Raw genomic sequence first — 18125 nt, forward strand, 5'->3', positions numbered from 1 at the left:
GAAATGCTTTTATTCTGATGAATAATACTTTCCTGTTATTGCTCCTCTAGGGAACAGAATTGGAGGGTAAGGACATAAAGTTAGATCTCCTGAGATAAATCATTTTGAAACACAAAAGACTAATCCAGGGCCCGTTCTGAGAATGGGAGAATAGTGACACTCCTTCCTGAGAAAAGTGATGTCTTGAGGGCTGAAGCCTGAGAGGGGATGTGTTCAAAGAGATCAGGAAGTATGAGATGAGCATTTAGCCTGTAACTGTGACAGCTCTGACCCAGCAAATTACATAAGCAGATGTGCCTGTGTGCCACCCACCCAGGTTGCTCACATGCTTCTAATGACATACGTGCTGAATCAGAGCCTAAATTAGTTACTTTAAGATGCTACTTTATTTTGATCACTCACAACGTACTCACTGGTGAATGGCTATTGGAGAAGACATTGAATGAGATTAAGGTACAGTATCCGATACTTATACGAGTAAAGGTTTACGGGATTGGGCCATTAAAGAGCACTCCTACTGTAACACTGTAAGGGACTAGTTTCGTGCAAGTAAGGTAAGTAGTCCTTAAAATAAGCAACACGTTGAAAGAAGCCTGTTGGGGAAATGTCTGCAACAAGCAATTCATTACAGCACAGCTGAATCTGTCATCATCACTATATCTAAAGCTGTGCCACTTAACTTTCACTTCATATAAAAACCAGTTAATTCAGAAATACTGAATACCTTCCAATCCAGCAAATTTTCCAGAGAGCATGTGTGTGTGGCTGCTGTGGGAGCATTATCACAAGCTCCAGCTGACACCAACACTCAGAGAAGACGTGGAGAGAGAGGACATGCCTTGCAAGCTCCCCACACTGAATACAAATGTTGACTGGCTGCAAAAGCAATTGAGCAAAAAAAAAAAAAAAAAAAAATGGAGAATTGCCAAAAGCCAAGAGTGTGATGTGTCTTTCCCCACAATGACAATCTTTACAGCTGTTACCTCTGTTTTACTGTGCCTCTTGATTTCTCTTTCCCCTCTCATCTCCACAATTCTCTCTCTCTGCCTCACAGGAGGTCTATCCAGCTGTTTCTTAGGCCATGTCTATACTACAAAATTATGTCAACCTAACACGTCAGGATACAGCCACCACAGTTATTAAATTGCTTGTGTGTGTGTGTGTGTGTGTGTGCACGCTTGGCTCCTGTCAGCGGTGCATGTCCTCACCAGGAGCATCTTTAGTGTGGAGCAAGGGATGGCTCCAGGGGCCAGCAAGTCAACGTAAGCAACGCAGTGTCTACACTGACATTGTGTTGACCTAATTACATCGACTGTGACTCTACACGGTCTCGGGAAGGTGGTGCTACTACATCAGCATAGAGAGGTACTTAGCCAGTGGGAGTCAAATTTCAGTGAAGACACTTCCACAGCTAAGTCAAGGTAAGGCAGCTTATGTCGACCTAACCGTGTAGTGCAGATCAGGCCTTATTTTCCTGTCGGCTTTGCCCCCTGTCTCTTTCTCTACTTGGGAAGGCAGCCTCTTTTAACCATGTTCATCTGTCTCCCTTTCTTTATGCCCCCCAACAGCTTTGTAGTAGGAAATATTTTGTGAGTGTGTCCCTGGTCCATTCTCTCAACTAGTGCAGCTACTGCAGATGCCAGCACTTGGGTGTTGTATGCCCAGAGGACCACGATTCAATGGCAAGTTTGACTGTAGGAGAGCAGCAAACTGGTGTTGGCACAGAATGAATTTAACAGCAGCTGCTGCTTACAGGGGATCATGCTGGAAATAATCTCATGCAACATGGTCTAGTCTCATGTGCGTTTGAGTCTATTTTCCAAAGTATTTCCTTGCCTTTCTGTTTGAAGGAAATAACTCTTCATTTTTTGCTTTGTGATGGATTACCACCAAAGCACATTATTTTCTTTACATCTAAGTGGATAGTGCTCAGCAAAATTATTCACTCAAGTCGAGAGTTTGTTTGGTTTTTGTGTTCTTTTTACATTGATTTTGATTCATTATTGACTCTTCAAGGATTAAACAGAGAAAATAATTTGACCGTGTTTAAAACATATGAAAGACAGATGCATTCTTACTTCTACCACTTTAGCTGGTATGATGTTTCCTTCATACGGGCATCCCAATGCACAAGATACATACCTACATTCAAAAGGACAGACATAGATAAGTGTATACTATGTATGCATATATATTATACACATCTACTTATTAAATGCAACAAAATATTAATGCAAGCATAAGGTTGCACAGTTAGGTCAGAATATGCAAAATAAAGGTTGCAGATAGAGAACTACTATTTTTCTTTTAACTCTAAACGTACAGTTTGATATACTTCTCTTCATGCTCAATGCATATGATCAAATATAAAGGACAGGGAACATGGCCAAGATAATGCTGTTGCTGGAAACGTAATGTTTCCAAAGTCAGACCTTTTTGTTTTATACTTACCAGTATGAAAAAAGTAGCTATTTTTTTTTAACAGTGAGAATTTTGTTTTGCAGCCACAAAACTCAAAAACAGCTGAACAGAACTTTCTTAAAGTTTACTCACCCACCCACCCACACCCAGCGTCTTTCAGCTGCACCAAGCATGAAAAATTTCAAACCCAAAGGATTTTTTTCTCCATAAGATTAAGGAGTTGTAAATTAGTGAAAACAGGTTTAAAACAAACTGTTTTCTGACCTCTAATATAGAATTTATTATCCAGTGAACAGAACATCAGTAGGCATGCAATATAATCTAATGGGATTATAATCTATAAACAGTATAAGAGTGGTAATTTTATATAATATACAGGATATATTTACACATATAATGAAACATATTTTACAGATGCATGTACATAACAGTACATCAGAGCAAGAAGAATTGCATCTGATTGCGATGTGATATGAATGACCCCTGAAGCAGAGTGGGGAAAACAAAAGTAAAAGTGGGCAAAAATGTGCTTAAAGGGCAATGATGTACTCCTCCCCCTTCACACAAGCTAGCAGAAGCGCTGCCCTGCTAGGCGTACATAACGCAGATGGGCATGGAGCTATGGGAGGGCATGGCAAGGTAGAAGGTGGAAAGTAAATCTAGGCAGCACTTATTCTACTCAGACATTCCCCTCAAATGCCAATGGACTTCCAAGCAGAAATCCACCCAGTTAGTGGTGTAATAAAAGTGTAATTTTTGTAAGTTCAACAGAGTCTGTTCCACATAAATGATGTTGTCAAAAGAGTCTCTACAGCAGTGGTTCCCAAACTGGGGTTTGTGAACCTCTGGGGGTTTGCAAAATGTTACAGGGGGTGCTCGGGAAAAAAATCCTTAATGGCAGCCAGAGCTGTCCCTAAGGACCCTGGGAAGCATGGGGACAGCAGCCTGGAGCCCCTGGACTTCCAAGAGCTAAGCAGATCAAAGCAAGCATAGCTATCACACTGAGGAGATTGAAACTTCAAGACTCCTTATAAGAAATGGAAAGGGAGGTGGGTATTTTTGGCTGTTTTTAAAATGAAATAGGCAGCTAATATTGTTTTGAAAATTCTCATGAAGAACAAGTTTAAGCTTTGTTTAATGTGCAATGTTTGCCTGGACTGCTCAAGACGTGAATGCCTGTGTAGGAGGAACTCTTTCAGTTGGCTTCTTAAATCTCTTCATGCTGTTTCACATCTGATATTCCTTGATGAAACATAGGAGCCTTGTCTTATAACAGGCTTATTCAAAGTGATACAAGCTACAAAAGTGAGATTTTGGACGAGTGTTGCTGTTTTCATAAACAGAATCCTCAATATACAATCAAGGAAACAGCAGAATGTATCCAAAACCATGCAGCCAGAGGTGAGGAGAAGGCCAGCCAGAAATGTGAGGGGATCGATATGCTTCAGGAATCATGAAGCTATAACTTTATTTTCCCACAGAATCCCAGGTTCTGCAAGATTGGGGGAACTCCCATCAGATTAGAATCCCTCTCAGTCTTCAGTACAAGAACAAAAAAGAGAAACTCTGCAAGGTTCACCTCGCTGAGTTTCCTGAAGCCCTTTTCCCCTGCTCAGAGGTTCACTGCAAGTGGGTATCATTTGGCCCTATCATAGTTATAGCCAACCCCTGCCCCGCCTCCAAATTTCTTGTATAATATTTTGAAGGGAAATGTTGAATGGTCACAACGGGTCAGCAGAGGGAAAGAAGATCATTCAACTTTCCCCAACAACCAAAACCAAATGGCAAATGATCCACAAATGGCGTGCACACTATGTGGTCCCTGCAATCGAAGCACTTTGGAAACAGGAGCCAAGTTCCATCACTACACAGGCCTTGCAAAAGACTCTCACGTGCCGGACATTAGCTACACACACAAAAACTGAGCAAACTTATCACAACCAAAGTGCATTAAAAGCAAAATAAATCCATGAAGAAACTAAATTCTACAATGTTATCAGCTCTTTGTCAGCTTGTTTCAGAGATAGCTCCAGAGCCAGATCCACCCCCTGCTATCACTTGTGGAAGTGTGCAGCCTCTAGAAAAGCCAGTTGCAGATTCATATGCTGCTGTTTCCTGTTTAGTATTATAGTGCAAGGCTGCATATAGTATACCATATTCGTTGGTATTTATTTTTATTGGCTAATCGTGCTAAAATGTATATGCCCATCAGCAGGTGAATTTGCCATTTGCAAATGGCATTAGACAGGCTATTCAAAACTAGTATTATTATACTGCAGTAGCACCTTAGAGCCACTGTCATGCACCAGGATCCCATTGTACTAGTTGCTGTACAAGACAGGATAAATATATCCTTTAAAAAACAACTCTTTTAAAGATATGAACAAAAAAAATATAAAGCACATAATACTGAAACATAGGTTGGTTAATTTAGGCTCAATCTCTGTATCTGGTTATCATAAAGGCACAACATATTAATAAACACGTGCTATGAAAAGTGTAATTTCGTACTAACACACAGTCATCATGAAAGGAACAGGAATAACTTTAACTTGCAGCAGGGATACCTCTCATTCAAAAGATGGGCTAGATCCTCTGCCCCATTAAGGCTATTTTTTACCTTTCTGGTGGTATAAAGCATACTGCATTTCACAGAGTTTAAAGGGCTCCATGTGGATTCCCCCTGCATGGGGGGTTTGGTATAGGGCCACCATCATGGCTGAACCTTCTTCTTAACCCTCCCTAGTGCTGGTGTTTGGTCATGGCAAAGGGGACAGGTTTGGGGTACCCCATTTCCCACTGATCCGTAGCTGCCAAAATCTCTCCATGGGACTGTGGGTGGCTGACCTAACACAGAGCAAGAATATAGATCAATCTACCACTCAAGTGCTAAAATGCGTTCTTCCAATTACTAGTAAGGGCTTGTCTATACCATTTTGGTGCAATTTCACGCGTGGATACAGTCATATCCATATAGAGTATTTATATCAAAATTGACTAAATATAAATATGCTAGAGTAAATATATAACTGCAACCACAGTAAGGAATTACACAATGCATTACAAAATTTTGTGTAGACCAGCCCTCAAGGATCCTAGCATGCACAAAAAATAATCATGAGACCAAAATTTCTATTTGTATTAATAAAAAAAAAATACACTGCTTTGCAAAGTATTGATTTGCACCAGGTTAGGTTGTTAGTGTTTAGCTCATAGTATAATAAACTGTTTTATATGTGAAGAAAATGCAGCACTTTAAAGCCAGAATTTGCTTAAACAAAATTGTTGAAATCAGAAAAGCTGAGCTGAACCATAATAGAAGGGAAAGAGACATCACTGAGCTGCATTAACAAGAAAAGTGTGCTTGAAACAGAGAAAGGTTTAGTGTGATGTTGTATCAATACAGATTAGATTATTTTGGTAATTGCAACTTTTTAATTATTTTTTAAATGAAGAGCGGTCTATTAATTTCTAACACTCCTTACTGTGAAAATATTTACCAAAGTAAAAAAACAAAACCCTCCTGCTATGAATAATTAAATATTGTGGAAATAACAAGCAAGTTTTCCAAATATTTTATTTCAAATAAGTTCAAACATGACCACAACCTATAACAGAATAGAACACCTAAAATAAATAGTGATTCCGCAACCCCCCCCATCCCCATTATTTTGCATCCTATTGTGTGTGTTATCATGGAAAGAAAAACAATGCCTTTCCCTCATATATTTAACAGTGGAAGATTCTTTTTAGTACACTGCAGCTTTTTCTTTAACATAAATGAGAAAATAGTCTTACTTGGAATCTTACATGTACTAAACAATGATTGACAAAAGGCTTATTGTTATAACACACATTTACCATGGCATAAAATAAGTAACAAAATAAATAAATTGTATGCTGTATTTATATATCTCAAGCTTTGAATAAGTCATCTGGTGGTCAAATGATGCTCAAACCTAGAGGTAAACTAAATCATGTCAGAGATTCCAATGTTCTTTTGCGGTACTGAGAAATCCATAATACTGGTCATTTTTAAAATCTAAGGATTTAAAAAGAAAACATATTTGAAGGAATAATATATAAAAATTTTGAATTGCATGCTTTAATGTAAAGAGTGGAAGCTTTTACAAGGATATATTTTAGAATTAGAACAGTTTTTTATTATGGTGAGTATTTCTTTGTATTTTCCAGTTCTATGGCTCTGATCCTGAAGACACTTGCACAAAAGAGTAACTTTATACATGTGGGTCTCCCCAATGCCCTCAGAGACTACTCACATGCAGAAGCATTTTCAGGATGGGGACATACATTTATAATACAGCTGTCCAATGGTGCCGGGTTTTTTGTTTTGTTTTGTTTTTAAGTTAGAGTAGAAACGCATACTTCTGTCATTTTTACTGTTATATTTGCATATCTATCTCTGACCCAGAAAGACAGTCCTAAAGAACTTACACATGCATTGGAGCACTTACAATTTATGTGTGTCTTTTGAGTTTTTGAATATATTAACGTGAAAGGAATCTAGCCTAAGCAGAATTTACTTAACATTTTCTTCTTATACTACATTTAGATTTACTAATAAAACACAAGTGAATATTTGCAATTATTATGTGCCATGGTTTTCCATTAACCCCATCTGTTTTGCTTCATTTTAATCACTCGGAAAATATAGTGATATTTTCAATGTTATCTGAATTACACATTAAAGAGTGAAATTGTAAAGGCAGAAGTTTTAATGCCATTTCACATGCAAAATATGCACAGGAGTCATTAACTGACCACAGATTTGGCATAGCGTTCTCACAGAATGTGTCCCAGATGTTATTGTAAAGTTTTGTGCACATACCAAAAAAAAAAATCTTTATGACACCAATAAATGGCACAACTTTTTAGACCATATGCAAGTTTTCTATTTTTCATAAACATTTGAACTATTTCAGTAAACATTTAGAAGCCTGTATACTGCATTACTGACTTTCAGTGTGACAGCTGACAGCATAAATTTTCTGGATGATGATTGAGTAAATGTTGGTGCAGCTGCAGTAACAGTAAGACATGCTGAAGCTTAAACTGGTTGAATACATTTTTCATCAGATTCACGAATTGCCAATGATTTACACTCACTATATAAATTCTAGATGGCCAGTAAAAATAGAAAATAAAATTTGAACCCTTTAAAATTATTTTTGGAAGTATTTTTCAACTGCACAAATAAGAAATTAGGGCAAGGTATCAAATTATCCATTTCCTGCAAATAAATAACACATTAAACAACAATAGTGCTTTAGAAGAGGAAATCTCTCTGTTGAAAAAATATATAAATACAATTTATACACATTAATACACAAATCTGTTTTTACTACCTAGGTAATTCAAGTAAAATATTTAGTCTACAAAATTAGAAGCCAAATCCCGTGGACTTTTAGGAGTTTATGAAGTAAAGGCTGAAAGGTTTGGCCTGAGTTTAGGATGTTGATTTTCACTGTACTGCAGTCACAAAAACAAAATCATTTCAGCATAATCTTAATTCTGATTTATCTGTATTAACAGGCCTATCAATGAAAGCTATTTCATTGCATTCTATTTATTGCAATATATAATAAATTACAAAGTACTTCTCCCAAGCTCTATTCATTATTGTATTAATCATTAAAATTGCAAGTCAGAACAGAACTGAACCAGCAGTACTGCTTGCCAGATAACAAAGATAAATCAGCCAAACAACAGGTACCAATTGAAAATACCTCAACTATTTGCTATTCTCTCAGATACCAACACTCAAATTTCCCTTCAGACTCATAATCCACAAAAAACTTGGGGGAAAGGATGGGCTTCGCAATGTGCCCAGAATGTCAATAGGTCTGTACTGTTTTGGACCAAAGGGGAAGTGCGCATTCAAACTGTAAATACCCCTCCTTCTGCCTATGAAATATTGAGTTCCAGGGATTTCTATGGGTTTCCAAATTGCCAGGTAACTGCTCCTCCTTCTGTGGCTCCTTGACTTGACTTGAAACTCCCACAGGAGGGCTCTGTGGAAGCAATGACGTGAAGAAGAACAATTTGTCACCAGACCCTATCCATATTGAATTTAGACTATAAATGATATCTGAAGCTCTCAGCGTCTCTGTCATCAATCAAAGTACCTATGTCTGCTGTCTCAGAACACCAAATTCCAACTGAAAATTATAAAGTCTTCAGCCATGCCACCATCATGTAATTCCTTAATGAGTTTCCACAGGTCCGAGACTTTGTCTCTGTATGGGATCTTGGCTCAGTGCTGATAAAGTTAATGGATGGACACACTGACCTGCTGGGAGAGCATGATTTACTTCACCTGACACTAAAGAGAGCTTTTTTTAAAAAAAATCATGGTTACATATGTGAACAGACTGAGCGAGCCTTTGATGACTGACCCTTCTTTCACTGTATTCCATGGGGACAGAGTTGTCTTTATGTTTGCATAGAATTTTTTTGACAAAATAGTGCCCGAGTTTCACTTAAATCAGAGCATTCATCTCCTGGCTATCCTTCCAAAACCTCATTTCACCTGGGAAAAACTAGGCTTCACATACTTGATATTAAGGGGATGTTATATTCTATTTTAATGGGATGACACCATTTAGGAAGCCTCCTAATAAAAACTTTTTGTAACATTGGGAACCAGCATAAGGGAAATGCCATTTCCACTCTAAGCTTGTTGAAATGGATTAGATTAGGCACTGAAATGTGTCATGCTTCAGCGAGGTCAGCCAGGAGCACCCATGACAGCAGCAGACGGTACAAAATGCTTGATAANAGGAGCACCCATGACAGCAGCAGATGGTACAAAATGCTTGATAACCGTCATCACCAATTTCCAATTGCAAACGGTACAAAATGATTGAAAACCATCATCTCATCGCCAAATTACAGTGGCAGACAGTGCAATAGGGATGGTAACCATCTCTGCTACCTTGCAAAGGCAAATGAATGCTGCTGTGTAGCACTGCAGTACCGCCTCTGTCAGCAGCATCCAGTACACATACGGTGACAGTGACAAAAGGCAAAACAGGCTCCATGGTTGCCATGCTATGGAGTCTGCCAGGGTAATCCAGGGAAAAAGGGCACGAAATGATTGTCTGCCGTTGCTTTCATGGAGGAAGGATTGAGCGACGACATTTTCCCAGAATCACCTGCGACACTGTTTTTGCACCATCATGCATTGGGATCTCAACCCAGAATTCCAATGGGCGAGGGAGACTGCAGGAACTATGGGATAGCTACGAGACAGCTACCCACAGTGCAACGCTCCAGAAATTGACGCTAGCCTTGGTACCTGGAAGCACACCGCCGAATTATTGTGCTTTGTGCACTCAACTTTATACAATCTGTTTTACAAAACTGGTTTATGTAAAATCAGAATAATCCTGTAGTGTAGATATACCCTGAGCTAGGGTGATATTATCAGAAGGCCTTAGATCTCACTCTGCTACAGATAGCTTGCTTCCACAGTGTTTCCATTACAACTATATGCAGCAATTCTACTTGGAGTTTTGGACACACATTTACCAAGACTGTCTCCAGTCATCCGGCATCTAGATCTGATGGTCTACATTGGGAGAAATTCTTTGATCCTTGTTTAGTTAGAAATTTTCAGCCCACCTTCTTGAAGTTTGTACTGCTAGCTAGACTCCCGTAATTAACAACCTGAAGAGGCTTCCAGTAATTGTGGTGGTTCTAGAGAGTTTTGCCTTTGTGTGCTGATACTACTCACTCACACATTCTCATATTCCTCAGAGCTCCACTCTCGCATAGGATTCTGGAATTTAGCAGAGGGAACTGAAGTGTGAGGCTAAAAAGCCCTTTCCACCTCATTTATAAATACTGAATGCTAGGACTGCGCTCATACACTCCCAATGATCCCCAAAAGGTTCCCAAAATTGTGCAGCAAGCGGCAGCTCCAGGCACCAGCACTCCAAGCGCATGCCTGGGGCAGCAAGCCATGGGGGGGACCCTGCCAGTGCCTGCAAGGGCGGCAGTGAGGCAGCCTTCGGTGGCTTGCCTGCGGGAGGTCTGCTGGTCCCACGGACTTGGCAGCAATTCAGCGGTAGGTACACCAAAGCCGCAGGACCAGCAGACCTCCCACAGGCAAGCCGCCGAAGGCTGCCTCACTGCCGTGCTTGGGGCAGCAAAAAAGCTAGAGCCACCCCTGTGTACAGCACCAGGGAAATTGTGCAGCATGTGCTGCTTACAAACAGGGAAGGACTGGTAGGGGAAGTGGAAGAGGGTGACAAACTAGGCAGCAGTGCCCATGAGATTGTTGAGTTCAGGATCCTCACAAAAGGAAGAAAGGAGAGTAGCAAAATACGGACCCTGGACTTCAGAAAAGCAGACTTTGACTCCCTTAGGGGACTAATGGGCAGGATTCCCTGGGACGGTAATATGAGAGGGAAAGGAATCCAGGAAAGCTGGCTGTATTTTAAAGAAGCCTTACTGAGGGCACAGGAACAAACCATCCTGATGTACAGAAAGAATAGCACATATGGCAGGCCACCAGCTTGGCTTAACAGAGAAACCTTCGGTGAGCTTAAACACAGAAAGGAAGTTTACAAGAAGTGGAAACTTGGTCAGATGACTAGGGAGGAGTATAAAAATATTGCTCGAGCATGCAGGGGTGTAATCAGGAAGGCCAAAACATAACTAGAGTTGCAGCTAGCAAGGGATGTGAGGGGTAACAAAAGGTTTCCTACAGGTATGTTAGCAACAAGAAAAAGGTCAGGGAAAGTGTGGGACCCTTACTGAATGGGACAGATGACGTGAAAAAAGCTGAAGTACTCAATGCTTTTTTTGCCTAGGTCTTCACAGACAAAGTCAGCCGCCATACTGCTGTCCTGGGCAACACAGTATGGGGAGAAGATGAGCAGCCCTCAGTGGTGAAAGAACAGATTAAGGACTATTTAGAAAAGCTGGGCATGCACAAGTCCATTGGGCCAGATGCAATGCATCTGAGGGTGCTGAGGGAATTGGCTGACGTGATTGTGGAGCCATTGGCCATTATCTTTGAAAACTCATGGCAATTGGGGGAGGTGCCAGATGAGTGGAAAAAAGCACATATAGTGCCCATCTTTAAAAAAATGAAGAAGGAGAACCTGGAAAACAACAGACTAGTCAGTGTTACCTCAGTCCCTGGAAAAATCATGGAGCAGGTCCTCAAGGAATCCATTTTGAAGCACTTGGAGGAGAGGAAAGCGATCAGGAACAGTCAACATGGATTCATCAAGGGCAAGTCATGCCTGACCAACCTGATTGCCTTCTATGATGAAATAACTGGCTCTGTGGACATAGGTAAAGCAGTGGACGTGATATATCTTGACTTTAGCAAAGCTTTTGATACGGTCTCCCACAGTATTCTTGCCAGCAAGTTAAAAAAAGTATGGATTAGATGAATGGACTATAAGGTGGGTAGAAAGCTGGCTAGATTGTTGCTCATGCAGTGAATGGCTCAGTGCTAAAGCCGGTTCAAAAAGGAAGTGCCCACGTGTTCGCGGGACCCTTTCTCGATAGAATTGTGAATAAATTGCACCATAGCAAGTTCGTGGGATGACACTAAGCTGGGAGGGAGAGGTATAGAATCATAGAATATCAGCAGTGTGAAGGGACCGTCAGGAGTCACTATCAACCCCCTGCCAAGAGCAGGACCAACCCCAACTATATCCAACAGCCAGGCTTTGCTCTTGTCAAGCCTGACCTTAAAACCTCTAAGGAAGGAAGATTCCACCATCCCTAGATAGACCATCACAGTGCTTCACACTCTCTAAATATGATGAGTAGAACAGGTGGATATGCTGGAGGGTAGAGATAAGTCCAGTGGACCAGTCAAATTGGGCTTGGGCAAAAAGAAATCGATGAGGTTCAACAAGGACAAGGCTAGAGTCTGCCCTTAGGATGGAAAGAATCCATGCACTGCCTGACAGACAAGGAATGCGAAGTGGCTAGCAGCTTTTTTCTAGCAAAAGACGTAGGGTACAGTGGATGAGAAGCTGGCATACTGAGTTGACAGTGTTTCTTTGCAAAAACTAATGGCATTTTGGGCTGTATTAAGTAGGGGCAATTGCCTTAGTATCGAGGATGTGATAGTCCCCTCTATTCAAACTATTTATGGCCTCATCTGAAATACTGTGTCCATGTTTTAGGGCCCCACACAGAAGGATGGGACAAATTGAACAGAGTCCAGTGGAGTACAACAAAAATGTCAGGCTGGGCTAGGGCACATGGACTTAACGAGAGAGGCTGCTGGAACCTGGCTTTGTAGTCCTGCAGAAAGAGAAGACTGGGGGGTGGGGGAGAATTTGATAGCAGCCTTCAACTACCTGAAGGGGGATTCCAAAGAGGATGGAGCTCGGCTGTTCTCAGTGGTGGCAGATGACAGAACAAGGAACAATGGTCTCAAGTTGCAGTGGGGGAGATTTAGGTTGGATATTAGGAAACACTATTTCACTAGGAGGGTGGTGAAGCACTAGAATGGGTTATCTAGGGCGGTGATGGAATCTCCTTCCTTAAACTTTTTAAGGTCAGGCTTGACAAAGCCCTGGCTGGGAAGATTTAGTTGGGGATTGGTCCTGCTTTGAGCAGCGGGTTGGACTAGATGACATCCTGAGGTCTCTTCCAACCTTAATCTTCTATGATTCCATGAAATACATCTCAGAAGCATCAATATGCAGAAACACTCAAAAAATACAGTACCTCATAAATTACCTCTCTTTGATTCTACTCCTTCCTGTTTCTTTAGTCAGTTTTTAATTTATGGCAATACTTTACTTCCCACTCCATAGCTACTTAGTTCTTGATGTTGTGGGGGGCTCCTGCAGGGAAGGCTCTGAGATCAGGTGAATTGCTTCCAGCTAGGAAGGACCCTGAGCAGACCTGGGGCGTCTGAGTTGTACTCAGCTGAAGGGAAGACTTGTGTTTAGTTTTGAACTTGAAGTTAATAAATGAGACCCTAAGGTAGGCTGCTGTGATTCGACTGGAAAAACCCTGTGTGTAGCTTATTTGGGGAAACAAGAAGGGAAACAGAAGTGAGGCTGCCCTGAGACCACTAGAGAAAGTCTTGTGGTGGCTACTCATGTAAGAGACTTATTCAAAAAAATTAGAATAATGTGTGTCAGCTGGTTCTCCATTATCCACTATTTTGCTGACATAATAAAAGTGTTTTAGCAGATGAGAGGCCATGCTAGTTCGTTTCTGTCATACCATGTCCATCTTAATGTTTTATAATTCATTGAGTTGTTTCAACCAGCTTTCTTGATACTGAAGTAAGGATCAGTGCTCCTATCGCATTCTTTAAATATAACATTTGCTATTCTCCAGTTATTTGGGGGTAATGCCTAATTTTAATCAGAAATTACATCAATTTTAGCAGCTCAGCAACTTTATTCTTAAATTCCTGTAAAACTCTTGGGTATATACCATTCAGTCCGGGTAACTGGTTGCTTTTTAATGCATCTTCTCTTTTGATACCTCAATCTCTGATTGTACCTCATCTCTATTACCCAAAAAGAATGGGTCTGAAGTACATCTCTCCCAGAATGGGCACTTTGTGATGAAGACAGATGGGAAAAAAACAAACCAAAAAAACCCAAACCCCACACTATTTAGTTTCTCTGAACTATCCTTGGCCTTTTTAAGTGGGCCCTTTATTCCCTGATTTATTTATTTATTCCCCTTTATTCCCTGATCCAGCAGATCCTCTAAATTCTCTTGCAGGTTTCCCCACATCTGAATTATTCAGTTTTCGCAGAGAATAATAGTAGACAGAGAAAGCATAAAAGGGAAGCAATAACTGGGGTTACAGTTAAGTCACGAGTTTCACTGTTGACTTTGAATGCCCTTGCTTTGTGCCACAACTGATATTAAACAATCCTCTCAAGTGTGGTATAACATTGCACATGGGATTACAGAGTCATTGAAAAGTGCTGCATGCACCAAGAGATTCCACTTAGGTTTGCAAACTTAATGAAACATCAGATCACTATTTTAGGTGCACAAAGTGAACACATTTTTAATTGAAGTTTGATTATGCTTTCCTATGGTTCTATTCTCTCCAATCTCTCCACCTCTTGTTTGTTGATTTACACCTTTACTTCATTTTCTGTTTTGTTTCTTCTCCCCCACCACCCCAGCCTTAATTGCTTCAGTATTCCATCGGTTTCTACTCTACTCAGTTAGGTTTCTGCTTTTCGGTCTGATTTCTTTTTCTTTCTCTCTATTCTCCCACCTCCTTCTGTTCCTCACTTTTCCTGCTGGGTGGGTAAAAAAGTCAGTAGACAATAAATACACTGTGGGAACAGCTTAATCCCATTATATTTCAGTGTAAATAGCACAAGCACAATTGCTATTGGCATATCACAGAGGAGTCTCAGACTCAGACTTTCCAGACATACTATATATGAAAAAAGCAATAGCTTGTACCTTTATTAAACATGTGCAAACTAATGGGGAGCAGATAGGTAGCCACTACAAACTCTGACTTCACCCTGGACCCCACCATAGCGAAGATATCACCATTTGAGCCTCAATGTCACTGTCTTGGGTATTTATTCCATGGATCAACTATGTATTCTATTCCTCGATACTCATTTCATATTCAGGCTTACCCTGACATTATCAGTTTTTCAGGTATCCCAATCCCATCAGAGATTTTTGGAAGCAAGCCTCCTCACTTTACCAAGATTGTGACTACCCCCTTAAGATAGTCCAGGAGTCACAAGGAAAGAGCCATATGGAAAGGATAGCAACTTAACATGGCAACATAAAAATTAATAGAATTATAAGCAATTGATATCTAAAGAAGGTGGTACAAATATTTAGGTTACAAAAATAACACAACAAGATAGCTACTGCAATAAAATCCACATGCTAGTATAATATAAATAGGCTTGGAAGGATTAGATTTGTTGGTAAATGTTGATATCATCATACGCACAAACCAACAAACAGCATTTCCATTGATAATCGAAATTTACAGACAGAAAAAGTAAGAAAAATGCTGCTAGAGAACTTAGAGTTTGATTTAAGGCTATTTACTTCATATATTTTGCATGTGATGTTGACAATTTGTGTCTTAATGATTATAAACCTATAACTTTTTGAATCTCAACATCTACCGGTTATTAAATAATGATTACATGACCCTACATTGTCTAACCTCCAATCATTTCCAGCAATTGCATTATTTTAAGACTTGGTTTAAAATTAACACTGATATCTGTCAAAAATATTTTTTTAAATTGAATTCTGCCATGCCTAAATATAAACAATATAGCAAGAATCAATGGCATTGGTGACTATGTGGTCTACTAGTTCTAGCACAAGGCTGGGAATCAGGAGTTTTGGCACACATTCTCAATCCATCACTAACTCTGTGTAACCTTGGGCAAATCACATCCTCGATTTCAATTTCTCCATCTATAAAATAGGAAAAATAATTCCTATCTAACAAGGCATGGAAGCCTCTCACAAGCTAGAATGGTATTCTCTATTTGGGATTTAAAGTTCTGCTATATATTGCATTCAGTGACTGACTATAATAGTTGAATATAGACACAGGACAGGAACCAGGTCACCATCTGTGTCAGGTATATATGAATGAGTGTATTGGGTGGGGTGGTTATGGTTAATTTCTCTGACCAGCAGACTTGCTCTGTTTTGGGGTAGACTGGGAAAATCCTGAAACGTGTAACTCTTTACAGTGAGACAGGAGATGTAATGGGAAAACAAAGATGGTTAAGAAACCTGTAACTTTATACTCAAAATTTCCCTGGAAAGGAGATATTCTGGAGAAATGAATATACTTGAGAGGTCAAGAGCATGATGCACCGAAAACTCTGCAAGTTTCAACCCCTGGAGTCTCCAGAGTAACTTTTCTCTCTCTCATGCGTTTTTCTGCTGGAGGAAATGTATCATATAATTTCTATGTATTGATTCACTGCCTCCAAGTAATAAAAATGTAAAAGCCCACCTACTTTATTTTCATGACTCAGAAAAAAAAAACAATATTGTGAGTTCTTACTACTGGTCACTGTACATAACAGCACATACCAAACATTTTCAGACTTGTAGCAACAGCATTGATAAAAACAGTGCATAAAAAGGATATAAATTAATACATAAAAATTAGATTTTGCATTTCAGAACAAAGCAACATTTATCAATAGTTGCTAAAATGGTGAGAATAAAAATACGTTTGAGCTTTTAGAAAATATTGTTACAGAATGGATACTATTAATAAAAGTTATTTAAAATGTATGGAATTTGATCATGTCAATTTCTGTTGGTTAACCAACAGCAACATGACTATGAAGTTACATTGCAAACTGAAGTTCATAAATTGAGATTACATATGAAGCTTTATAATTACCCTCGCACTGGAATATTCATATTTTGTGCCGATTTAATAACTTCTTCAAATTTTTCTATGCTTTCTTCTATGGAACAATTAATATTCATTTTGTTGAAAGATTCAGATGCTGCACCAAATACTGATACCTCTGTAGCTCCTGCTGCAATCTGTAAAATGTAATTCAATAAAACAGAACTGTAAAGATGTATAAATATAGGTAAGTTAAGGATTGTATTCTGTAATGAAACAAGAAATTCTAGATCCTTAGTTTTAAAGAAATTTAACAATATATTAGTCAATATAGTATACAGTATATAACTCTATCTGAAGTTATAATAATTGCAACTTTAACTCTAAATTTTCTTCAGTCTATTTGCAAACATACAGATTTTGTATCGTTTGCCCTCTTCATTAACTCAAATCACCAGGGTACACTTCCTTCCCTTTGTTATTAAATGGGATGTGGCCTGTTACTGCTTTATCAATTAATACATGAGTTTTTAAAATGATAAGCTTAGGTGACTTTATCCTATGTTCTTGATGGTGTTATTTTCTTTTCCTCTTGTTCTAAATGGTTTGGGATAAGTCTAAACTGCAGTTAAAAGCTGACTCGGGTTAAGCAGTTGTTTAACTGAGGTGTAGATGTTTGGGATGGGAGGGTCCCAAAGCTAGGGCTGCAGCCCGAACTCAAACATCTATACTGGAATTAAACAGCCCCTTAGACCAAGTCCCACAAGCCTACATCAGCTGGCACAGGCCAGCCACAGGTCTTTAACTGTAGTGTACACATACCCTTAGTCTCCATCATGCAGCTCAAGCACAATCTGTTCTGAGATTAAACTGCTGACAGCAGTACGGGGAAGAAGGAACAATAAATTTGAGGGAGCAGGGAACAACATTACATGAGAAAAAAGTACTGTTTGATTCGGGAAGGTTTGTTTCCCACTGGAAGGGAACCAGGGCACAGACAGTGTGATCCAGCAGTCACAGCTCACCTAGCACAATACAGTAACCAGAAAGCAAGTCTCAGAATAATCACTGGATCCCAGATCAACAGACAAGTCAGAGTCAGGCCAGGGTGAGAGACCAGAGGTTGTGGCCAGGCAGGAGCCCTAGGGCAGGGTCAGAGTCAGGTTACCAGATCACAAGCAGGGTCACAGAGATGACTATTAGGCTGAAATTAGGAGGCAATATTCAGGCTCAGAATCAGCCTTGAGTCAGAGACCAAAAATCAGCAAGTCAGGTCACACCAAGCCTGAAGTCTGCATAGTTGCCCAGACAACTTACTGGGCCACACACTATGATTAAATAGTGCTGTCACGCT

The 18125-nt window shown here is 39.8% G+C and overlaps 1 protein-coding gene across 3 annotated transcripts in view; it reads right to left on the reverse strand.

Moving 5' to 3' along the window:
* HMGCLL1 (3-hydroxy-3-methylglutaryl-CoA lyase like 1) overlaps window positions 1-18125 on the reverse strand; it is a 95814-nt gene that overhangs the window by 37918 nt on the left and 39771 nt on the right. For all 3 annotated transcript variants that reach the window (XM_032771110.1, XM_032771111.1, XM_032771109.1), the window contains exons 5-6: window positions 16820-16968; window positions 2079-2142 (exon numbers count right to left, since the gene is read on the reverse strand). In XM_032771110.1, coding sequence (XP_032627001.1) covers window positions 2079-2142; window positions 16820-16968 — 213 coding nt within the window. The remainder of the gene's footprint in view (window positions 1-2078; window positions 2143-16819; window positions 16969-18125) is intronic.

The sequence above is a fragment of the Chelonoidis abingdonii genome, chromosome 3, assembly GCF_003597395.2.
Source record: "Chelonoidis abingdonii isolate Lonesome George chromosome 3, CheloAbing_2.0, whole genome shotgun sequence".
Classification (NCBI taxonomy): domain Eukaryota; kingdom Metazoa; phylum Chordata; order Testudines; family Testudinidae; genus Chelonoidis; species Chelonoidis abingdonii.